At 36.4% G+C, this 26,188-nt stretch overlaps 1 protein-coding gene across 2 annotated transcripts in view; it reads left to right on the forward strand.

Moving 5' to 3' along the window:
- Positions 1–212: 212 nt before the first annotated feature.
- HSF2 (heat shock transcription factor 2) overlaps positions 213–26,188 on the forward strand; it is a 29,318-nt gene continuing 3,342 nt past the window's right edge. The window contains exons 1-11 of one of the 2 annotated variants that reach the window (XM_019740978.2): positions 213–420; positions 9,553–9,661; positions 9,822–9,949; positions 10,817–10,941; positions 13,744–13,819; positions 16,925–16,986; positions 17,898–17,985; positions 19,535–19,683; positions 20,073–20,312; positions 20,951–21,056; positions 25,259–25,312. In XM_019740978.2, the coding sequence (XP_019596537.1) occupies positions 328–420; positions 9,553–9,661; positions 9,822–9,949; positions 10,817–10,941; positions 13,744–13,819; positions 16,925–16,986; positions 17,898–17,985; positions 19,535–19,683; positions 20,073–20,312; positions 20,951–21,056; positions 25,259–25,312 (1,230 nt within the window). In that variant the 5' untranslated portion in view covers positions 213–327. The remainder of the gene's footprint in view (positions 421–9,552; positions 9,662–9,821; positions 9,950–10,816; positions 10,942–13,743; positions 13,820–16,924; positions 16,987–17,897; positions 17,986–19,534; positions 19,684–20,072; positions 20,313–20,950; positions 21,057–25,258; positions 25,313–26,188) is intronic. The other variant, XM_019740979.2, reaches the window with a different exon arrangement.

The raw sequence follows: 26,188 nt of genomic DNA on the forward strand, positions 1-26,188 counted from the left end.
AAAGGCGAATGAGAAGCAGCGCCCCCCTTCTGCTCCCACCCCCTTCACGTCCGCAGCATCCAATCGCTTATCTCTGTCCTGGGTCGGCGCCCGGGATTGGCCAGGAACAAGACCCGCGCGGGACCAGAGAGCACAGGCGAGCGCGGAGACTTGTCTATCACGCGCGGCCTCGGGGCCTCCCCGCCTCGCGGAGCGCCTGGCGAGGTTGGGGGGCGGGGCCCGGGAACCGCTGCGCCTGCGTTGTGGGCGTTCTCCCGGAGCAGCTGCCGCCGCCGCCGCTACCGCCGCGTTCGGGTATAGAATTTGGAATCCTGCGCCTGGTTAACAATGAAGCAGAGTTCGAACGTGCCAGCTTTCCTCAGCAAGCTCTGGACGCTTGTGGAGGAAACCCACACCAACGAGTTCATCACCTGGAGCCAGGTACGGGTCAGGGTACGGCGGCCTCCGAACCCCCTGGCTAATCGCCGCGTCTCTTGCTTTCTCCTGTAGCGTTGTGTCTTAAGGCCTGTGGCCCGACACCCTGTGCGAGGCCCATGGGGTGGCGGTGCGGCGCGGTCCTCGGCATTCGGACCCGCGGAGGACCCCTTGTATTGTTCACGCGGGGAACTGCGAGGAGCCGCGGGGCTCCCGGCCGGCGCAGCTCGCCCAGGCCGCGATGGGGGAGGGGCGGCCCGCCCGGAGCGCCGCGGTCCGGGAGGCCCCGTAACGGTCCGGATCGTTCGTCGTTCGGAACCCGCCGGGCGGAGCGAGGGCGACGGTCGAGCCGAGGGCGCGGGAGCCACGTTACTGCACACTCATCCTTCGTCCTCTTGCCCGACTCGCGGTTTACGAATTTCCGAGGGCACAGGCAGCCCTGGGCTGGGATCTTCAACGCCGGGGTTTAACAGAGGAAATCTACCTCAGCGACCCGATTATCGTCACTAAACACACACTCACTCACACACACACATTCACAGCCACACGCATACACTCACCCATCCACTCACCCACCCACACCTCTTTGCATCTGAGATCTTTATGAGGCAAGCAGAGAAGTAGGCAAACGTTCAAATGCAGATTACTGCTTATCGGTAGGTTTTAAAATATGTAGAAAATGGTACATTATTCTTTGGAGATTCTGAGCCATTTGTATAAATGGATTTTTATGATTAATTTAATAAAACTTAATAGACAGGTGTTCAGTAACTTATTGAGGAGCTAAAATGAATCACTAAATTTCACTGGAACAGTTGCCGGCAGAGGTATATGGATGCCATGATTACTAGTTTGATCCCAACTGCCACTAAACCGGGATAAGCTCTTATCTTGTCTGGCCTAAGTTTCATCACCCATAAGATGATTGGGTTGCCTAGATGATCCAAGACCCCATCTACTTCGAAATACTAAGATTCTGAGCAGAATGATTACTGCATAAACAGTGCATTTGTGTTAGGATACACTTAGGCTTTTGGAATCATTTTGTGAAGGGGAGTGGATTTCTCCTGTGGTAGATGATCATCTGATCTGTTTGGGATATTTTCTTGTTTAGAGGTTTGGAAAAGAATAAGAAAAACCTACCTGCACAGTGCCTGGCACCTGTTAAATCTTGAGTAAATGTTATCTTCTTTCTCCATTTCTTTTCTGATCCTTTCCTCCTATTACAAGAACTCTCAGTTTTATTATTTACTTTTGTCTTAACAGGGAGCACTATATTGAATATATGAAGTTTTGACTACTATAACACCATATTCTGTGTTACATTACTGTCATTTGTTCATTTTTTATCTTCTAGGACTTAATTTTCTTGAAGGTTGGTGTATCATCAGCTGGATGGTGTACATTAAGCATTTGATGAATTCTGTACAGTTTTACAAAGGTGAAAATAGGGAAGGCAGCCATCAGCATACGCTTAAAAATAAACAGATGTCTCATGCTTCTCATCAGTCAGAAGGATTAAAAGTTGACAAGGGTGGATCAGCACAGACCGCTGTTGTTCAGTCTTGTATTCCTGTTGGAGATCGTACTGAGAGTACCCCCCACCCAAGCTGACTTTTATACCATTTTGGCTTGGATGGGCCTTTTTGTTTTTATTGCCTAGACATGGTACCTAAGTATATTGGTAATTGGTTTTAACTAAAGGGTATTATGTTGGTGTCAGGTCTGATGAATTCTCATTAGTCAACATATTTTAATAACATTCTTATGGGCAGTATCAAACATGAAGAGTTTCAAACTAATACATAAATACATCATGAATTCTAAGCCAAATAAACCACTTAAAAATCATTCTTATTTATCCCATTAAGTCAAAGCTTAACTACACATTTTCTAATACATAACGGGACATTTAAAATATAAGGGAGAACAGGGATAGTATATGTGCCAGGGACACAGTAGGTACTTAATAAATGTTTGATGAATCAGTAAAGTCCTTGAAATATGTAATGGAAAAGTGGTAGGAATAATAAAGATAGACTTAACGTTTGAAAAGAGTCTTAGAGATCATCTTAGTTTAGTCTCATCATTACATAGATGAGAATTTGAGGCTTAGACAGGCCAGATGAGTTATTAATAATTACAAAGCTAGCCATTATTGGAGGTGGAAACCTAACAGATTTCTGACCTAGATCAGTTGTCCACCAACATCACTACACTTAATATAGGTTGGCACCATATTTAGTTACCAAAATGTTACCCCTCCACGAGTCAGTGGACAGTTCTGGATTAATGTTGTCTAGGGCTGTTTAGTGGCTTAGGGACGCTGTCTGTCTTACCCACAGATATTTTCCAAAAGCAGTGTTAACAATCAAAGGTAAAACTTTAGTTAAACAATGATGTTAGATGGAAAAAAAACAAAATAAGTTACTCTCATCTTTTAAAATTAGCTATTTGTGGTTGTTTCTGGTTTCCTTCAAACTGGTCTTGCTGAAATTTTGTTGAGGTAATTTAGCATTTATACTTTCTAAGTGAAAATCATATTAAGACCTTTTAGAAGCGGCAGATGTTTTGGAAACCAGGCAATACTTTATGCAATATATGTGTATTTTTTTACTTGAAAAATAACTTACTCCTCTAGCTTGAGTAAGGCAAGTGGAGAAAACTCTTACCAACTGCAGTTTGAAAAGGTTGGCTTACTATTCCTAAAGATGTAAATAACTTTAATTTTCTTTGAAACTTGTTATATGACAAAAATGAAATAAACCCCCCCTTGTCATCATTATATATAGAAATGTATTCCAAGTGATCAAAATTATACTGAGTGTGTTATTGTTTCAAAGACTAGAAATTACTTTAGATCCAGAGTATCTCTAAAACATATTGTATATTTTTTTTCCCTCATATTCTCCCCAGGGAAGTTTCTTTTTACTTTCTTTTTTTTTTGTTTTACATTTCCTGTAACTTCAAAATTTTATGTAACTATTTTGGTTCTGGTAGACAATCTATTGCCAAATCAAGGACAGAGATAGTACTGTTGGACAACCTAAAGCTGTTTCAATTGTCACAGAGTCCGAAACAGAAGACAGGTTTAGCTTGGAAGCAACTGGGAAACTTGATATTCAGGGACGAGGTTATGGAAGTTAAATGGAAGTTCTTGCCATTGATAGTGAGGAACAGCCTTTACTGTTACTGATATTTGATACTTGTGTATGTTGAAGTGAAGCAGTGTAAAATAAGGAGAAAACTGGGAAGTCATTGTTTTACCAGTGTTACTACAGTGTTTCCCTGAAAATAAGACCTAACCGGAAAATAAGCCCTAGCATGATTTTCAGGATGACATCCCTTGAACATAAGCCCTAATGCGTCTTTTGGAGCAAAAATTAATATAAGACCCGGTCTTGTTTTCGGGGAAAACACTGTATCTTTGTCTTTGTTCTTCAGATTTCGTGAGAAGACGAATAAGTAATTTCCATAAAGGCCTCATATCCACATTTTTGTGCCTTGTGGTATTCTCTACTTCTCTATCCCTCTCATACCAGCAGACGAATCAGGAAATAGGAGGGAAAGGGAGCAAAAACAGGAATTGTCCAGTGTTCTCTGTTTGGGATGAATTTATGCTGTAGACCCTTTGACTTCCCAATGTTCTGGTATCATTTTGAACTTCTCAGATAGACGAAAGGGGAATGGCAAATATAAAGGCCTTGAACATGGCACATTCATATGATTGGAGAAGGCCCATGTGGTTAGAGTATCCTGAGAAAATGTGAGAGTGAGGTCAGAGAGGTAGACAGGAGCAGATGGTATAGGGCCTTAGGGCTGTGATAAGGAGATTGAGAATGAAAAAGCTAGTTAGAAGACTTATCAGTTTCCCCGCTGATATTGAAAATACTGTGGCTGAGACTAGGGTAGTAGCAATGGAAATGGTGAGGAATGGTTGGATTTGATACTTTGATGGCAAAGCTGCAGAACTTACTAATAAATTGGCTGGAGATGGAGGAGAGGCAGAGAAGTACTAAGATTGACTCAGATTTGGCCTGAGCAACAGGATAAAGGATACCATTTGCTAAGACGGGGGAATATTTTGAGAAATGCAGGTGGGGATTCTGTTTGGCCATATTGACTTTGAGATTACAAATGGATCACTAGTAGTAGTAGTTCATTTTGCTTACATTTTAATTGATCACACTTAGTCATATGGCCACACCTAATTTCAAAAGAGGTGGGGAAGTGCAGTGCTAGGAAGAAGGACAAATATTTCTGAACAGTCTGAATGACTTCCACAGTCCAAGACATTCAAATGGAAATGTTGAATAGGATGCTTGGATATGAGACTGACGTTCACAGTGAAGTTTTGAGCTTGTGAGTATTAAATCCATGGGACTAGGTGATATCATCCAAGAAGACAAATGAAGACAGAAGGAACTGAAAGGTAGGGTATTCCAATGTTTAGAGAGCATAAGGACGAGAAAAATCCAGCAAAAGAGATTGAGAAGGAATAGTGAGAGAGGAGGAAAAACAGGAACTGAGGTCATAGAAGTTACTAGAAGAAAGTAGTTCAAGAAAGATGATTAACTGTGTCAAATGCAGTTACGAATGTTGTTACATATCTTTGCTGGTGAATGTAAGCAAAATTTTTTCTAAGATATATATGCCTACATTGAAGAGTAGAATTGCTGGAAAATAAGGTATGAAATGTTCAACCTCAAGGTAGTTCAAATTATTTTCCAAAGGGATCAAACCAGTTAATACTCCTTTTAGCCATGCATGAGATTTTCCATTAAGCCACATCTTCAAAACTTGATACTATGCTTCCTAATTTTTGCCAATCTAATGGATGTAAAGTGTTACCTCAGTGAGGTCTTAATTTATAATTCCCCAAGTACTGATAAATTCAAACCTTTTTTTAAAAAATTAACTTTATTGGAGTGAGAATGGTTAGTAAAATTACATAGGTTTCAAGTGTGCATTTCTATAATACGTTATCTATATATCATGTTGTGTGCTCACCACCCCCGAATCAATTCTCCTTCCATCACCATATATTTGGCTCCTTTTACCCTTTTCTACCATCTCCCCCTCCCCTTACCTTCTGGTAACCACTAAATTGTTGTCTGTGTCTGAGTTTTTGTTTCTTTGTCTTTTTGTATTGGCCATTTGTGTTTCCTATTCTATGAAATTTGACCATTTTTCTATTGGGTGGTTTATCTTTTAGTATGTATAGGAACTCCTTGTATATTCTGTATATTCATTTTTGGATATATGTGCTGCCTATACCTTCTCTCAGTTTGTGCCTTTTTACTTTTAACAAGCAGTTCTTAATTTTAGTATAATTTAATATATCAGTCTTTTTTTATGGTTCATGCTTTTTCTTCAGGATATTTTCCTTTACCTACCTCAAGGAGAGAAAAATACTTTTCCATTTCTCGTCTTCTGAAAGGTTTAGAGGTTTGCATTTCACATCTTAAGTCTTTAATTCATTGAAATCGATTTTTGTGTGGTATGAGGGATCCAGTTTCATTATTTTTAATATATTTGGTTGTCCTAGCTCCTTATTGAATAGCTCCTTCTTTCCCCAGTGATATGTGTTGCTACCACTGTTTTATAGCAAAATTATATGTAGATATTGCAGTTTTGTTTCTGTGTTCTCTGTTCTTTTCATTGGACAATTACAAATCACATGTCTTAATTACTGTAGCTTTATATAAAAAAATCTTGCTTTTTGGAGGGCAACTTATTCTTCAGGAGTACTTTGACTATTGGTCTTTGCTCTTCCATACATGTTTCAAAATCAAGTTCCATTGCAGGGGTGGGAAACTATTGGGATTTTTATTGGAATTGCATTGAAACTATCAATCAGATTAGGGAAAATGGATATCTTTACAATACTGAGTATTCCCATGAACAAGGCATGTTTCTAAATTCATTTTATTTTTTAATAAAGTTTTATAATTTTTTGCAATTAGGTCTTGCACACCTTTGTTAGATTTCTTCCTAGGTAATTTATAGATGTAAGTGGTGTCCTTTAGTTAAAATAACATTTATTGCTGGTAATAACCAACAGCTATTGCTGGTAATTAGAAATACAGGTAACATTTGTATGGCGATCATAAATCAGTGAGCTCATTTTACTGATTGGGGTTCTCTTAAGGGTATATCCATAGCATCTGTAAAGGACACTTTTGTTCCTTTTTTCGGAACCTTATAACTTTAATTTGTTTTATTTTTTTGCAGTGCATAAGACCTCAGTAGGAGTGTCAGATAGAAACAGAGATCATGGGATTCCTTTTCCTTATTTTTAAAGGGAATGTTTGTAATATTTCCCCCTTTAGTTAATAGCTGTTAAAATTGAGAGTTTTTAATTTACGTTTTTGTTGTTAATGTCAAACTTAATTGGGTAACTTACAGGGGAGAGAGGCATGCCAGATGGAGGATACAGGAAAAAGTTGACTTTGGGGGAGTGGGAAGATAGGTTTGAAATAGACAATAGGTTGAGAAGATAGTTAAAGAACATTGTGTAAAAATGTTGACAATTGGAAATTCAAGTGTGAAATTTGAGATGGGCAGAGGTGTAGATGTGATAATCATCATACATAATAGTCAATAATTGGACACACTAGTGTAGATCAGATTGCCCAGAGAAAGAGTGTAAAAAGTGCCATGATCAAGGATAGAAACCTAAAAAAACACCACCTCTTGGTAGTAGGTGGAAGGCAATTAAAAGGAAGTATGAGAGATCGAGAGCCAATAGTGTATGGTTTCAAAACCAAGAGTAGACATTTAAAAAGGGGATTGTCAAGGAATGCCAAATGAAATGACACTGAGAAGTATAGGAAGATCAGGACTGAAAAGAGGACATAGAATTTGGCATTTGACACTACTGGTTTTAGTAGTGTGAAGGAAACAAACCAACTTTTAGTGAAAATTAGTAGATGGTCCTAAATTGGAGAAGGGGGTTTTAGTATATTTGTCAAATTTTGCAGTGAAGGAGAAGATAAATGGGGTGGGAAGATAAGAGAGGGAAGTAAAGTAAAGGGAAAGCCTTTTTAAGGTAATAAAAACTGTATGTATTTTTAATTTTAAGTTACTACCTAATAACCAACACTAGTTATTATCAAGCTCTTTAAATTTTGCCAATGTAATAAGTAAAAATCATTATTTGTTTCGCTGTATGTTCAATAATGATTGAGACTGGGTCTCCCTAAAATTCACATTGAGTTTTTCATTTGTTAGAATTTTTTTTTTAATGCAGTTAATTAACCTTTTGTCATAATGTTTTGTGTATATACATAAAAATGAATTACAGGATTACATGGTAATTCTGTGTGTAATTTTATGAGGAACTACCATACTGTTTTCCCCTGCAGCTGCACTAGTATGCATTTCAACCAGCAGTGCACAGGGGTTCCAATTTCTCTGCGTCCTCAACACTTGTTTTGTTTTGTGTTTTTTTTCTTTCTCTCACTGTGTGTGTGTGTGTGTGTGTGTGTGTGTGTGTGTTAATGACCATCCTGTGAAATGGTTATCTCTTGGTGTTGGTTTTCATTTCCCTAATAAATAGTGATGTTAGGCATCTTTTCATATGTTTGTTGGCTGTTTGTGTATCTTCTTTGGAAAAATGTGCATTCACGTCCTTTGCCCATTTCTAATCAGGTTGTTGGATTTTTGTTGTTGAATTGTAGAGGTTCTTTATATATTATGGATAGTAACCCCTTGTTATATGAATACAATTTGAACATATTTTCTCTGATTACGTGACTTGGCTTTTCATTCTGTTGTTAGTGTTCTTTGCATAAATTTTTGTTTATTCCCCCCCTTCTTCCACCTCCCCTCCCCCCACTCCAGTTCAAGCCTTTATTTTTCAGTCTAGTTGTGTAGGACACAGCTCCCTGGCCCATGCTGGTATTATGAGCCTTGGCACCCCCCCACCACACCAGCTGAGGCAGTAGGTCATCGGTTGGCCGCCCACGGCAGCTCTCGCTGGCTGCCGGCCACTAATGGCAGCACACGGTAGCCCACAGCAGCACATAGCAGCCGGCGGCAGCTCATGGCAGCTGATGCCAACCTCTGGCTGCACATGACAGCCCAGCTCCAGGGAGAGCTGTTGTTCACAATCTTAGCTGTAGAGGGCGCAGCTCACTGGCTCATGTGGGAATCTAGCTGGTGACCTTGGTGTTAGGGACATGGCGCTCCAACCACCTGAGCCACTGGGCTGGCCCCACAAAAATTTTTTTTAAGTTTGAGGTAGCCCCTTTGTCTCTTTTTGCTTTTGTTGCCTGTGCTTTGGTTGTTATCTAAGAAATCATTACCAAATCCAGTATCTTGAAGCTTTTGCTCCTTGTGTTTTCTTCTAAATTTTTAATAATTTGAGCTCTTTGATCCATTTTGAATTAATTTTTGTATATTGTGTAAGGTAAGGGTTCAACTTTGTCCTTTTGCATATTAGTATTCAATTTCCAAGCATCATTTGTTGAAAAGACTGTCTTCCTCATTTATGGTCTTGGCACTCTTATAAAAAATCCTTGGATTGTATACGTGAAAGTTGATTTCTGGGCTCTCTATTCTGTTCCATTGGTCTGTCTTTATGGAAGTACCATGCTGTTTTGATTACTGTATTTCTGTAGTAAGTTTCAAATTAGTTTTTGTATGGAGGAGCAATTAGTGACTTAATTAATAACCAAATGTCTTACTGAATTCTCTTAACAGTTTTTCAATTGATTGTACAAAGATATAATTATATCTATTGCAAATAATGCTAAAATACTTCTTCCTCCCAAATTTTATCTTATTTTTGTCTAATTGCACTGGCTTTAAAACTATTAAATAATTATGCTGGCTACATATAGTATTTTTCTTGTTTCTGATTTAATGAAAATTCTTCTAATATTTCCCCATAGCATATGATGCAGCTTTTGATATGAGACACACCTCCTAAGCTTTTGAAGTTGACATCAAAAAGCTTAATTGCAGGTTGACATTTAATTGCAGTTTGGCACTTAATTAGGAGTTTATGTTGCCATTAACAGGAATAAAATATTTGTCTGAAGATATCGTGAAAGAATTTCCCAGCTTGAGAGTTCATGTGTATCATCTAGTGTCAGAGGGTCGTAACTAATTGACTTTTTTATTTTTTTTCAGAATGGCCAAAGTTTTCTGGTTTTGGATGAACAAAGATTTGCAAAAGAAATTCTTCCCAAATACTTCAAGCACAATAACATGGCAAGCTTTGTGAGGCAACTGAATATGTGTGAGTATGAACAGCAGTTTGTTTGGACTACTGTCATCAGCCACTGATTAAACCATTTTTTTTCCATTAGCATGATAAAGAGGAAAATATACTCCATAGAAGCACCATTATTTTTTTATTCTTCTCTGTTTTAGTCATCTGAATTTTGCATCTTTTTCAGATGGTTTCCGTAAAGTAGTACATATTGACTCTGGAATTGTGAAGCAGGAACGGGATGGTCCTGTTGAATTTCAGCATCCTTACTTCAAACAAGGCCAGGATGACTTGTTGGAGAACATTAAAAGGAAGGTGGGCTATTGTTACCATTATTTAATTAGGGCATTGCTGTGTAGTGTACTTGGCCAAAACTTATGTTTCAGTTGTTGAAATTAAGAATGTACAGAAATATACTGGTGTTTCTTGTTGGGATGACTTAGATTAATAAAACTTTAATTACTTCCCCCTACTTTATTTTTCCTGTTCCTCAACTACACAGAGGTCTCAGACACCTCCTAAAGGGAAGGAAAATGTTTGCGTTCTGAATGAAGATGAGGAGTCATTCATATTGGGATAGCTCACTCCTTTTACTTTAGCTTTAAAAATGTAAGCTCCTGCTAGAATGTAAAGCTCCCTGGAGGGCTATTTTTATCCAATGCCCTGCTGAATATCCAATGCCTAGAATAAGTCCCTTGCATATAGCAGGCATTTAATAATACAGTTGTTGAATGAATCTTTTGCTGAAATAAGATATTTTTTACCAAATCCACAAAAGGGGTGGGGTGGGGGTATTAAAAGTTAGTGAACCATGAAAGAAAATGCCCAAGCATGAAGCTGTTATTGCACACATTTAATTAAATGTAGAATGTGATCATAAAGAGACTTGGGGAAATTACAGGGAGTTTGGAAATGGAAAAAAAAAAAATGCCCCTAAGGTGTTCCTGCTTGTGGAAACTTCTCCACTTTTTTTTAATTTTTTTTATTTTTTTAAATAGACGGATTATTTCTTATCTTATCTCTTTGAGCTGTGAAGTTTATTCTTTCCCTAGAATCCTATTCTGGGTTTTATGGAACTAGATCTCACTTCCTGAACAGGCTACAAAAACCTCTTAATATAGGAAAGCTTTGAATTGCAATCATGGTATTTAATATTTATTTCGTAAATTTGCTTTTTGAAAGGTTTCATCTTCAAAACCAGAAGAAAATAAAATTCGTCAGGAAGATTTAACAAAAATTATAAGCAGTGCTCAAAAGGTTCAAATAAAACAAGAAACTATTGAGTCTAGGCTTTCTGAATTAAAAAGGTAAAGTATTATTTCCACATATAATTGTAATATGGGGGTTGGTGTGCATGTTGGGCATTGAAAGTTGGTATTTTAAGTACTTTTAAATCATGTTGTTGAAGCCAAGATCAAAGGTCATTTTTCTGTAAGTATTGGTCCCCTTTAGTTTTGATCTGGGATAGACTTTGCCCCAATATTGTATTTTCATAATGTTGATCAAAAGAATATATAAACATGGACATTCAAAACTATGATGCACAAGCCTAATTCATGAAACAATAGATCTTTAAATTGGCGTATGAAATATGATTCGACTTAGGTTAGCTTTTATATGATGTTCACACACACGTTAGGGCACACAAGCCATAAGAAGTACTACATATGTTACCCATTCTTTCTTTTGTGATGGTTTTTAAAGACTTTTGTATGTGACCTATCTTAGGAAAAAGTAGGACACAAAAAATAGGGGGAAAAGTACACAGGAGACTTGCTCTACTTGATATTTATTTTACATAGACTGGGGAAAGTGTTCTTCAAACCTTTTATCTACAGAAAGATGATTTATTTTGTTTCACTACAGTTCTTGGTATTATTATTGTAAGTTGCCACAGTAACAGCTCATGTATAGAGTAGGTATGTGCAGCTTTTTTAGTAAAAGTAGCTGAGATTTTCTCTAATCCTAATAGGTGCCAAGGTCTTGAGAGTAGTTGTTTTACTTATTCTCCCTCCCATTGAGACTCATGTGGGGCATTAGTTTAACTATTCTTAAGTATCTTCATTAAAAAAAGTAACTTCATTCAAAAAAGTAACCTTGGACTTTGATTTCCTTTTTGAGTAAGCCTTAAACTTTTTTTTTTTTTTTTTTTAAGATTTTTATTGAGGAAGGGAAACAGGACTTTATTGGGGAGCAGTGTGTATTTCCAGGACTTTATTGGGGAACATTGTGTTTTTCCCAGGACCCATCAGGTCCAAGTCAAGTTGTTATCCTTTCAATCTAAGTTATGGAGGGCACAGCTCAGCTCCAAGTCCAGTCGCCATTGTTCAATCTTAATTGCAGGGGGCGCAGCCCGCCATCTCTTGCAGGAGTCGAACTGGCAGCCTTGTGGTTGGGAGCATGCGCTCCAACCAGCTGAGCCATCCAGGCACCCGGAAGCTTAGCGACAGCTCAGCTGAAGCTCCTTGCCTTCATTTTAGCTGCAGAGGGTGCAGCTCACTGGCCCATGTGGGAATCAAACCGGCAGCCCTGTTGCCCAGAGCTTGCACTCTAACCAACTGAGCCACTCGTCCTCCCCAAGCCTTAATTTTAAGTTTTCCCATTTTGCATATTTTATTTAACCACTTATGCTGGTTTGCTGTGTGTATCTTGTATCTGTTGAGGTGCTGTTTGACCCAGTTTCTTGAATCTCAGGATTAGTCCTTAAGGAATAGGATCCCAAATTCATTCTTTAAGTCTTAGAGGTAACCATTCTCCTACTTACCTTTAGTAGACAGATGACAGTATCATACATTTCTGAGTCAAAAATAGCACAGTATTTATTTGGTTGGTATTAAAGAAAGTCTCATTTTCAGTACCCTCCATATGTAAATCCAGTGCTTTTTGTAATAGCTTGGATTGAGGAAGATAGCTTTTGTGGAATTAACAAAAGAGTGAAAATTAAACATTTAATAGGTGTTTAATGTCCTCTCAGCATTATCATTGCTGCTAACATTAATAACTCAATGCAGTTTCAATTAAAAATGGTGAATGAAGGAAAAGAACTACCATGTTTCCCTGAAAATAAGACCTAGCTGAACAGTCAGCTCTAATGCGTCTTTTGGAGCAAAAGTTAATATAAGACCCGATCTTATTTTACTGTAATACAAGACCGGGTCTTATATAATGTAATATAATATAATATAAAATACTGGGTCTTATATTAATTTTTGCTCCAAAAGACACATTGAAGCTGATTGTCCGGCTAGGTCTTATTTTCGGGGAAACACAATGTTTAGTACTCGGCAAGTTATTGGTTTGTTATATATCTACATATGCTTTGAAAAGACAAATATTTTTTAGTGTTTTCATATGCTTGTGTTTGAGGCAGATCTTAAGATAGACAGTTTTAGAGTCTGACAGACTTTAGTTTGACTTCAATACTTAGCAAATTACCTGCGTGATCTTGGGCAAGTTTTGAGTCTCAGTGTCCTCATCTATAAAATAGAGTCAATAAGTCCTTTCTTGATAGATTTTAAAGAAGTTTAAATAAGTAATACACATAAAATGCTTAGCACAATGCCTGGAGCATAGCAAGTGCTAGCTAGGTAAATGTCACTTCCTTTTAAGAATTGTTTCATAAACACAAGTTCTGAATTCAGTTGGTAGCCATAGTTGAAAGGTTAGCGTAAACAAGAAGTAATGAACCAGATTATCAGGAATAAATTGCCTCAATTTATTGGATGTGGTCATGAGTCTTAAAGTTTTATGTCTGTATTGCTATGAGTAAAAGATACTACAGTTATGAAAGAATGATTCTAAATTCGAGTCAAAATAATTGCCATTGTATATAATTGAATCAGAGATTTTCTAGTCTCATAAAATGTATAGTAAAAGCTAGTTAAATCCTTACTGGTGTTGTTTTTTTAAAAAATAATTTTTATTATTTTTTTTAATTTAAAAAAATTTTTTATTCCCATTGAACCCCCCTCCCCCTCGCCCTTTGGCAATCATCAGCCTGTTCTCTATATCTGTGGTGTTCTTTGGTATGCTTAATTCAAGATATTGAGGCCTGGCTTCCTGGCTGAATTTTCTTGTTTGTTTTGTTTTTTTAATAAATGACAACATAGTGAGAATGAGTCCCTTTGGAAGGAGGTGTCAGAATTACGAGCAAAACATGCACAACAGCAACAAGTTATTCGAAAGGTAAGCTTTTTATCCCATGAGCATAATCTGCATTTATTTAAAGAGTACCATTTGTGACAAAATGTGACAAAGTCTCTATTGAATAGTCAGTGATTGATCTTATATATTGGGTGCACAGATAGAAGTAAATCTATGAAATCAAACAAGTGTTAAGCCAAGTGTTATATATTCTTTTTAATAAAAAATTTATTAGCTAAATATGGTCATTCCATGTTCCCAGCTAATGTGTCATTAGCTTTTAATAAATGACCTTTTGCCTGATGTTACACTACCAATTTCTTACGTAATTTTTACTGTGAAGGACAGCGTTACTCTGGGTGTGTGTGTGTGTGTGTGTGTTTATTTTTTACTCTAAAAGGCAGTTTCAGAAGATAAATTACTAATATTTTCAAATGAGTTGACTAAATTATGAGTTGAAAAAAAATGAGTTATCAATGTATGTCATTGTTAGTCTGTGCAGAAAAGAAGTTAATATAGTATTGTAAAGTAAATCCTGGATATTAGTATCTGAGCTGAAAATTACTGGGGGATCCGAGAACCTCTCTGTTGCATTGTATCTTAGTAATTTAATTTGTTCATGTCAGCTTTCATATGTTAATAAGAGGTGAAACATAGAAGTAATTAAGGTAGCTATTTTTTGCTCATGAGTAAACTGGACTATTACGTTTAAGCAACAGGTTTTTTTGGGGGAAGGGAGAGTGAGAGCTTCAGCTTGTTCATGCTCAGAGGCCTTTAGCTAAAAATAGGGTTATGACTGACAGGACTTGTATCTAGTGGAGCAGGCTCAGAACAGAGATGAATGGTAGTTGCAGCCTTTGGCCTATAGTCAAGTGGATAATACTGTTTTGTTTTTTTTAAATCAGTTTGTAAGTAAAGGTTGAATGTTGAATTCAATTTTAAGTGTTTAATCCAAGTACATACATTTTCAGAACTTCCGCAGCTGATTCCAACATGCAGCCCTGTTAAAAATACCTGATTTAAAATGAAAAATGTACCTGAACCTATACTTTATTTTAAAAATCTGTTTTTCCTCTTCAGAAAACAATGTTTTTGTTAAATATTAAGTTACAGTACTCCGTAATTTGTTGTTGTTTTTTTTTTTTCCTAAAGGCGAAGCTAGTTGGTAAAATACTTACGTAACATTTCAGTTTTTCATGAAAGCTAACATTCTATTTGCTCAGGTTTGAGTTTGAATCTTTGTGTTTTGATGGGGGTTAGGGAGCTTGCATAATGCATGAAGACAGCCGATAATTTTTTCTGTATTCCTGGAATTGGTTTCTAACTCTGCCATTTACTCTTTAGCCTTGGATTAACTGGAAATAATGTATGTGAGGCACCTCTTCTAGGACTTGTCAGGTACAGAAGTTAGATGCTGTAAATGTTAGGTGCCTCTCTTCTTCAGGTAATAAAGTCTGTACAGTGTGATGCAGAAGTGTAAAAAGAACTGAGATTTAGAACAAATTTCAGGAGAAATTTAGCCAGTGATTCGAGTTCTTATAAATCCAACTACTAATGTTTTTAGAGTTTTCCCACAACACTTTTTTATAAATTAATAAAGTAATAGAAGTTGAATGATTTCATAGATAATCTTTAAACTTAAATGTTGTCTTTTTGTCAGCTCTCAGCATTTTCTTTTGAATAAGCAATTTAGTAGCTAACCTCCTTATACTCGAATGTTGTCTAACTCTTCAATTAAAATGTCTATATTTTTTCCTATGGGAAAGTTCATATTGATTGTAAGGCATACTGTTTAGTAGCCTTTTTTAGGGGAGAACACAATATTAAAGCAATACAGTATGTATTTTTAATTGACAATTCTCTGCTTTAATCATGTAATTACATTTCACAGAGCTTACAGAGAACTTTTGTGCAGACTCTATATTGTCCTCCAATCACTTTTGGCCTTTATTCACATCCTCGCAGTGATGACTGTTGTTCATAGTTCCCCATGTGATCCTCACTTTTTTAGCGCCTTCAGGAAGTTGATGATAATTTCATGGCATACCCTGAGCCAGTGGTTCTCATATCAGTCCACCTTGAGGGCTTGCTAAACACACATGTTGCTGGGCCCATCCTCAGAATTTCTGATTCAGCAGTTCTGGGGTGTGTCTAAGGATTTGCATATCGTTAAGTTTCTAGGCCAATGATGCTGGTCCATGGACCACACTTTAAGAAATACTGTCGTAAAATATGAAGGACTGTTGGCATGTCTTAATCTGTAATAGTTTTTCCTCTAACTTTAGTCACACTTCGAAGATTAAACCAGCTTCTCATGATTGTCAGCAGGAAGCTTTGACAGATGGTTAATATGTCAACAATAATTTTTCTAGAACTAGCCAATAAACTTATTCTAACTTGAAAATTTTATGATCTTTTCTAAGAAAATTGGCAATTTCTTTAGCCTCACAAACACCTGTTTTCTTTTTTGCATCATAATCTTCTTGAAAGAATTTTAAGTAAAAAGTTGGGATCTGTATCCAAGCATGCTTACTACTACTTATCACCGAAACAAATAACTGAACTGAATATTGGATAGATAAATGGATGGGTGGGTGAGTGGGTGAAAGGATGGATGGATGGATGGATGGATGGATGGATGGATGGATGGATGGATGGATCGATCAATCAGTCTTAGGCATCTCTTTATCCTAGGTAGTAGCAACTTTATCGCAGGTTATTATTTTGCCTGAAAGCTACCATGTTTCCCGAAAATAAGACCTAGCCAGGCAGTCAGCTCTAATGCGTCTTTTGGAACAAAAATTAATAGAAGACCCAGTATTATATTATACTATATTATACCCGGTGTTATATTACATTATATTATACTCCGTCTTGTATAAGACCCGGTCTTATATTAATTTTTGCTCCAAAAGACCCATTGTCCAGCTGATTGTCCAGCTAGGTCTTATTTTCGGGGAAACACGGTAGTATGTTTCTTTAGATATCAATTGTAAAAGATGCATCCAAATTTCAAATGTGTTAATAAATGAGAAGTTATGTGACTTAGAATAGAGGACATACAGTATTTGAATTAAGTTTATAAGACTGGTAATGTGGATTAAGAATTAAGGAGTCTGATGGAAAATATTTATATTTTTCTTTTAGATTGTCCAGTTTATTGTTACATTGGTTCAGAATAACCAACTTGTGAGTTTAAAACGTAAAAGGTAAGTTTTTATGATACAACATTTGACCTCTACACGGAGAAGTACAAATTTAACTGTTTAACCATGAATGGCCCACATTAGCTGAATGTAGGCCTATTGTCCTCGATGAACATTCCTCCCTTGTTAAATTATACTTACAACATTTCAGTAGTGTGTTATTTCCTAGTGCTGTCATCCTCTGTTCCTTTTGAGAGATGAGGATAGCCTAAATGGTCACTTTACAGACACACATACAGTTGATAAAAAATCCATTTTTCATTCACATTAGCAGTTTAATTTTGCATCAGAAGGCCTGAGGGAAGTTCTTTAAAAGAGGCCATGTCTTATTTGATTCCTCTTATGTTTAATCCAGTCATAACTGTCTTTAAAAGCCTGTGTGTCAACCGTGGGTTGTGATACCTATAAATGTCAGTAACTACCATTGTCAAAATTAATACATAAGAAGAGCAATAGACAAAGGAATAGTTGGAGAAAAAGATTATCTTGTAAGGCTAAGATTCTGGCAAAGCTTGGTTATGCTCACAGCTTATGCTGTGTCCTTAATTAACTCTACTTCCACTAACTAATTCGTACGATATTTTCTGTTTGTTTTTTACTATGTAAGTACAACTCATAAAGAGTTATATAGTTCAGTCAGCAAGAAGTATATCTAGAAAGAGTAATTTATTACATTTTTTGTAACAAATGTAGTACAGATGAATGGAGAAATAAAAATCCTAGACACACTTGTCCCCCAGTTTCTGTTCCTAAGATACCGGTATAACCATTTTTAAGAGTTCCTTATGTATCCTTGCTAAAATTTTTTATTCATTAAAATGAGTGTGCTTATGTGTGGGTAAATTATTAGAAGCAGTTTAAATTCCTTGTATGTTTACTTCATTGAACTTCATGAATATCTTCTGATTTTTCAGGCCTCTACTTTTAAACACTAATGGAGCCCAAAAGAAGAATCTGTTTCAGCACATAGTCAAAGAACCAGCCGATAATCACCATCATAAAGTAATTTTTCAGTTAACTTCTATTTTTATTATCTCAAACTAAATTTTATTAATAGTATTTCATGCAGAGAAGTTTAGTGAGTAATACTCTAAGCTCATGCCCCAGCTTTATTAAATCATGACATTTTCATTATTTGCTTTAGATTATTTTAAGAAATAAACCATTATAAACATATGTAGTTGCCTCAATTGCCCGTTCCCAAGTTTGTTTTTCTTCCCGTCTCCAGTTTCCCCTGTCACCTTGAGATAATCGCTATCTTGAATTAGTATTGATTATTCCCATGGTCATTTTATATGTGTGAATCCGTGAACAATATTTGGTGTTATTCTGCATATATCTAAACTTTATATATATAAATGATACTGTTTTGTATATATTTTTGTATTGTGGCTTTTTTTACTTGGTCTTGCTTTTGAGATTTATTAAACATAGAAAATTAGTTCATCTCAACTACTGTATGATATTAATTGAATATTATGATAATGTACTTAATGCTTTCATCTATTGGTTATTTTAAGTTTCCAACTTTTATTGTAAATGTGCACAGACTAGACTATTATTAACTATAGCAATTTGAAAAAATATTTTTATTTGCCTTCATTTTTGTCACAGGCTCTCTGGATAATTTGTCAAACTTACATCTGGTGACAAATTAGTTCAGTCCAGAGTCCAGACTTCTTTTACTATCTTATTATCATTGTTACTTTCAAATCTTAGATTTCTAAATACTGTTGGAGATTAATTATTAAAGTATCGAGATTTTTGTTCTCAGGAAAATCAGAGTTAACCTAACATCTGGTTCTTCCCACCACTGTTTCTAATCAAGCATATCTAACTGTTTCGTTTTTAGGATTGAAGTCAAATAAGAGAATGAAGATTTTTTAACTGGATTTATGTATTTTTAAGTACTTTACACCATTTGCCTTTTTATTATCTAGTGTTGAAATTTATAGATTTTTACATTATACTAATGACCTCAGTTTGAGAATTAAATGCATTTGGTCTGATACAGATTAAAAAAACCAAACAAAAAAAATCATTGCTAAAAAGCCAGTCTGACATTTAACTGTGGAATCGGTGAAGTTTTTGTTTGATCGTTTTTGTTTTTGTTTTGTCCTATTATTGAAACTACTTAATGAGTGAGAATAAAATAGGTGTCAGAGTAGCTTGAGATGAAATAGTCCCCCTCAGCACAGTGACCAGATGGTTATGCTTGAAATTTCTGGTGAAGTCCTAAGACTTTTTAAAAACTCTTTAAGTATAAAAAAATACTTTAAAATTTGAAGATCTTTCCATAAAATCTTCTGAGGCATAGCACCTTCACGGTCCCATACAGTTAAAAAAAAAAAAAAAAAAGTGGAATGCAGAGAATATATACCTCATACCTCTGAATTGGTACTACTTCTAATTAGCATGTAAGTCCCAGAAGAACAGAGAACATACCTATTCTGCTTACTAAAAAGTAGGGTCCCAATTTGCATTTTTCAAATAATGTTTGGTAATCAATATGATTTCATATTTTTGATATATTTTCTCTCTGATTTTTTAGGTTCCACACAGCAGGACTGAAGGTTTGAAACCAAGGGAACGGATTTCAGATGATATCATTATTTATGATGTTACTGATGATAACGCAGATGAAGAAAATATCCCAGTTATTCCAGAAACTAATGAGGATGTTATATCTGATACCTCCAAGTAAGGAGATTGTGAAATAAGATTTATGAAAATTCAAAACCACTTTATTCTTAGATAGACTAATACCTAACTTATATTTGGATTATTAAACTAAAAAGTTAAGCCAAATTATTCAACCAAATACACCCCCCCAGCAAAAAAAATCCCAACAAAAAAGTAACAAGAATTAATTTTGATTTTATAAATTTTGTAAACACCCTTAGTTGATTCTTTATGATGTTGTACTATATAAACTATCAATATTTGTGATTAAACTGCTTTCTCAAGAAATTTAAATTTTTTTGATATGTGGTTTGGGGAAAGAGTTTCCAACGAGAATGAATAGATAGAATTAATTTATTGAATTGGTCTGAAAATGTAATTGTTTCTTTCTCATATTGCTGATCTAGCTGTAGCCAGTACCCTGATATTGTCATTGTGGAAGATGACAATGAAGATGAGTATGCACCTGTCATTCAGAGTGGAGATCAGAGTGAAGCAAGCAGTGAATCCCTAAATTCAGGCAGTGATGCTACCAGCCCTCTCATGTCTAGTGCTGTCCAGCTAAATGGTTCATCTAGTCTGACCACAGAAGATCCCGTGACCATGATGGATTCCATTTTAAATGATAACATCAATCTTTTGGGGAAGTGAGTGTTCGTCTAGATGTTGTCTAAATTTATTTGTTTTCTTTGTTTACTTCACATATTCTATTTCTTTTTGAGTGATCTTCCTTTCAGAGTGTGAACCCATGCAGTCCACTTTTCTCGTTTGGTCAGGGCTGAACCCACAAATGCTGTTTTGAGAAGGATTTAATCATCCCAAGAGCAATCTAGAGATTTTCGTGGTAGTTCCTCAGATTTCTTTGGTGAAATACTTGTTTTGAATGTACATAAAGGATGTGTGATTGTATTTGTATTTTTATCAGGACTATAGTATAATATATCTTTATTAAGGAACTTATAGCATAAAAAAACAAGAAATTAGCAGCCATAACCAGTAATAAGAGGTTAAACATTTTATAATTTATAGTATAGAGGAAATAGATGAATCAAACTGTATTGTTGCAGAACCTTTTTTCTGTAAGTACTAAAGTTTTGTGTAAAGGCTGTGAGATTTCAACCAGATTTTCAGGAATCCCAATATTGAATAGGATCTCTTAAGGTTAAGAATTGGTAAATATTCAGTAGTTGCTAGGAATATTTTGCCTAGCTAGATTTCAATGTGATTTTAAACATGAAAACAAGGAAACCTAATATTTGATTTTTTAAAAATCTTTTTCCCTTAGGGTTGAGCTGTTGGATTATCTTGACAGTATTGATTGCAGTTTAGAGGACTTCCAAGCCATGCTGTCAGGAAGACAGTTTAGCATAGACCCAGATCTCCTGGTTGATGTAGGTACTTTGAATAATCTTTGCTGTACTGGCAGTTTGTGTATTTGTGTATATTATTTATAAATCAGTACGTCATTTTCTTGTATTCTGCACTGTTTTTGCATTTTCTTTTTTTTAAATGAATGTTTTTGTTTATCAGAAAGAGTGAACAGATGGGTTCAGGACAATGAAGGAGGGTAATCACTACCTGTCTCTGAGCAGCAGTTCAGTTAATCCCCCTGTAACAACATATTACTCCGTTCAACAGTACTGCTAAATCCCGGTCTTGTCTGGACTTGTCGCTGTGTTATGTTTTGCTCTAGAATAAATTGTCATTGAATAGAAATTGATGGAAATTAGTAATAGAGATACTTAGCCAGGAAACAGCATGGAGATTCTTCTTAACTTTAGAAATGTATGTTTCCCACTCAAATGTGTTATATTTGCTATGTTTTTAAAATGTTTGTGTCCTGTGTCCTGAGGTTCCCGTTCCAGTCCCCACCTTTATGATTTTGACTCCAGTGTTGTCTGGTGTGTGAAGCTTTATATACCATTGCTGGCACTACCCACCTTTCTTGTTCTCTTCTTTCCTGTTCTATCACCCCTCTTTCCCTTTACTTAAAGCTTCCTGCATGGCCTGTTCCCATCCAGGTGAATCTGTTTCTCCTCATTTTCATTTCCTGTTGTGAACATGTTTTTTCCTTTATCCCGAAAGTTTTGTTGTTCCTTTTTTTGTGTTTCTTTCCTAAAATGCAGCTTTTCTCATGTCAAGCTTCTACAGTCTTGTCCTTTTAAGAGCTTCTCAATGAGGCTAAAAGGAATTAGTCCTTACTCTTCAATCTTAATTTACCACCTTATACTTCTGCTTCTTAGAAGTCTTTGTGTCGCATAACTTTATGTTTTCCAAATCATGAGTGCCTCCCACAGGATTGATTTCACCTTCCTTGAAGATTTCCTTTCCGTGCTGACCTATGTTACTGTCTTAAGTGAATTCAACATCCATGTTACTGACCTACTGCAACTTGTTAACAGTAACTTGGCTTCTTGATTCTATCAGTTTTGTCCCCATTCTGAATCCAGGGACCTTATAGAATATCTGTCCCTTAGATCACTAAGGAAGAAATAAAATCCCGTAATTCTGACCCTCTACAAATCCTTGCAGTCTTCAACTAAGCTATTTTAATTCAACTTAGGGACATTTATCACAGTTGATTGTCCTTAAGACCTCATCCAGCCAACTGTTTGTTGTTCCCTGTTCACAGAGGGTAGTTAGCCCTTGTCCTCTCATAAGGTGTGGAATCTCATATCCTTTCTTCTTAGAGAAGGTACGTAGTTCATCTTCAAAGCCAATTTGTACAGCTGTTCTCTGCCTCTCTAGTTTTCTGTCTCTATCTTTTATATTTCCCATCTGCCTTCAATAGGTACAAATCTTCCCCATCTTTAAAAAAAAACACTTCAACGTGTTGCTCTGCTCATTTACCATTCTGTTTCTCTAATCCTTTCACTCACTTAGAAATAATTGGCTATATTTGTTACTTCTTTTTTACTCTATATTTTTGAAACTATTATTGCCTTGTTTATTTACTCTAAGCCTGTGCTGTCTAGGTTTATCCATAGGAAGTACATTGTGTTTTTTTGTTTTTTTCCAAATTAGGTCACTGGGTTAGTGGAAGAAGGTTTGTTTTGAATCAAATTTGGGTTCCATTTTTGGCTCATGTTACTTACTAAACTTGGGAAAGTGAACCTCTCTTGCTCAGTTTTGCCATCTGTAAAGTGTGGCTAATGCCTAACATGAAGGGCTGTTGTGAGGATTATAAAGGAGTTAACAGTATTGATTTTAGAAGCACTGGGACCTCTTTGTTCTCTTCCTGTTCCCCTAACTATCCTCTACGTCCTCTTAAGAGCTTTTATTTTTCCTGCTCTCTTCTATTTGTGGGTATTCCTCAAAGTATCTGGTCTTTTATCCTCTTTAGTTTTCTCTACCTCTCTTCCTTTTCTATTCTTCTTTGAAGGATTTGGGCTTGTAGGATTGCTCCCAAATAGATATCTCCAGCTTTTGATATTTTTAAAAGTAAACTTTACTTGAATTCTAATTCCATGCCGTTGGGATCATCAGTTAAATCTTGTCTTAGATATTTGTGTTTAACACCAAACTTTTCTTTATTCTTTAGCTACCCTTTTCAGCCTTCTTATTTTCTGTAGTGGTATCAGACTTCTTTTCACTCGCCCAGGATAGTAATCACAGAGTCATCTTGGTTTCCTTATCTTTTATCTCATCATTCACCAAGTCGTGTGTGTTTTCCAAAATAGCATTCACAAGACATCCCTGCTTTCTGTTTCCACTCTTGCCTCTCTTATTCAAGACCTTCATTAGTTCATCTTTGAATTATACTGTATTGTCATAAATAAAAAAAATACACTCGTAGGTTGTCTTGTTCTCTGGATGACAAAGATGGTAAGGACATAAATAAGTATGCCGAAGAGTTCATGGGTTCCCTTTGCAAAGTTCGGTACTGAGTGACCCAGTGTGGAATCAGCCAGAGAGGCCTGGCCTTAGAATTCAATAACTCTGTCAGCTCCTCACATATTACCTACTTTTTTCTACTTCATACCATACATCTGGGAACACATGAAGGTATCCTTGACTCAATGCATGGGGTGGGGGGCGGTGACAGGGCAAAGGATGAATGAGGAGCTTACACTGCTGTCCCTCCTCATGTGCCACTCTCAGTAGGACAAAATATGGTCAGGCCTCGAAGGCAGTGCAGGCTGAACTGGTAGAGACTGGCACTCATGTCTGGTAGCTATCCACTCTTAAGGAACTGAGTCTCTTCCTTTTTGTACATCAGTAGGTGATATGAAAGGCATGAAAGTTCATGAAAGGAAAGGAAAAGCTGAGGATATTTTTAGGGCTACCATGAATGTGGAAATTAGAGGAGTCAAGGTCTAGAGGGTAGATGGGGAATCTGCCTGTGGCCTCTGCATTTCATTGTATCCTGTGAACCATTTGGTGTGCTCATTCTCTTAAAATGCTATCACTATGCTTAATTGCTTAGGCCATTCTCACCGCTCTTATTGCTGGCAGAATGTGGTCTTGTCTCCTGAGCGGACTTTCTTTACTTTTAGAACCTTATGTATACAACTTACTATTTAACTCAGAACTTCTGTGTTATTTGGGTTGGTCGACTTAGTCCTTCTGTGTTGTTCTTATTGCAATAAAAATGTAGTCTTCCCTCTATTCTCTCCTTACCAAGTCCTAACCAGTCCCCAGGGACTGACTGATAACCTGTCTCATAGTTTCATCCAGACCTTTTGTTTCATCGTGTGTGTGTGTGTGTGTGTGTGTGTGTGTGTGTCTGTGTGTCTGTCTGTCTGTCTGTGTCCGTCTGTCTGTGTCTTTTCCTCTTTTCTCTTAACTCTTTAGTACTGTTGAGCTCCGCCATCCATTATTATTAAAATATTGGATTGTATCTGATCATATGTTGCTATTTGATGTTGTTCTTATCTTGTCCTTTAGATTGTAAGCTCCCGGAGAGCAGGAATAGTGTCTTCATCTTGTATTCTTCATGATGTCAATTATTTCTTATATGCTCAATAAATCCCTATGGAATGAATGACATTGAAGCTTATGCTTTGAACAAAAGTTATGTCTGTAAACTGGCTGGACTGAGGAGTGCAGTAAGCAGTGGCCTCGGCATTTATGGCTCCCTTGCTAGGTGAGGTGTAAAGACCCAACAAGGAGGTATGTCATTTGGCCAGAGGGCTCCACTTGAGGTACAATCTAGGAGCCGCTGCCATAGAGCAGATTCTATACATTTACTACATAATTAGCAAATAGTCAGTGAGAGCTTAGTGTCAGAGCAAGGAACTCAGTCCTGGTTGCCACTTGAGGCCAAAGCTGTTTAGGGAGGAAAAAAATACAGGGAATGAAGGAGAGGGGAGGAGCAGAAAACCACCATTTGTGTCTCAAGTGATTTATGCCGTAGGTCTATAGAGAAACTCTTACAACATCTAATGCATGGGCTAGCTTCTTCTGCTTTGTTTGTTTGTTTATTATTCTTTCTGCTTTTCTCTTCCAAATTTGTTTTAAAGGAAGTACAGAAACTTCCTAGTGCAGGAGCTACATCTCTTCATCCAGCACAGCTTTATAAAAAATTTGAACACACAGTTAAATTTTTTTCAATATTTTTTAATCTTATCATCTTTCTTGTTTGGTCTTTCAGCTTTTCACTAGTTCTGTGCAGATGAATCCCACAGATTACATCAATAATACAAAAGTAAGTTTTAATTCATGTTGCTCAGGACCCATAGCTGTAAGAATCTGAAAAAAGTCCTAGTAAGTAGAAAGCATTATCACTCCCAGTTACAAAAAGCATTTTATACTCTTACCTGATATATGTGATCAAGATAGTAAAATTCCAGATGAAAATTAGCTTTTGATTATGGGGTGAATCATTGCCCAATTCTACTGGCACTTGTGTAGTTAACTGCCAGTAAGAAATCAGCCCTCAGAGTGCTGGGAGATCACCTGATTAAACTTGGCATGTTCAGGTATATCACTGAAATCTATTAAAATACAATTTCTACATGTTTTATGTGCTTCGTTGTACATTTTATTTCTATAAACTTCTCAGCATTTTTTATTAAGAATTTACTGGTACTGATATTCTTAAATAAGTTTATTTTGTGAGCATATAGTATAAAAGCTAAGAGATTTGTACTGATAGTAGGTAAAGCAATTTGAAACAGTGAAGTATGGATTTGGATTTTTTAAAGTAACGGTTTTTGTTATTTAAATGTATAGGAACACCAGTTGGGATTAGTAAGTGTTGACAAGAAATTCTTTGGAACTGGTTTTTAATGAGTAAGAAGGACATTCTGAGGTTGTTAAAACAGACATTTAGAAATCATTCTGTTAACTTTTATTGGTTTGAATAACTATACACTCCATTTATTTTGCATTTATACCAAGTTGTATAGTAATCCCTGTTTTTCACTGAATACAAAGGTAATTCAAGTTTTCTGAAATTTGTACAGATTCTAGATTAGTAGAATCAAAACTTTAATTATAGTCTAAAAATGGATATATATCAAATAAATATGATTGTAGTGAAGGGGTGCAATTGTTCTAGCTATTATCATATGTGAGGATA

This window comes from Rhinolophus sinicus, linkage group LG05 (assembly GCF_036562045.2).
Source record: "Rhinolophus sinicus isolate RSC01 linkage group LG05, ASM3656204v1, whole genome shotgun sequence".
NCBI classification, from domain to species: Eukaryota; Metazoa; Chordata; class Mammalia; order Chiroptera; family Rhinolophidae; genus Rhinolophus; species Rhinolophus sinicus.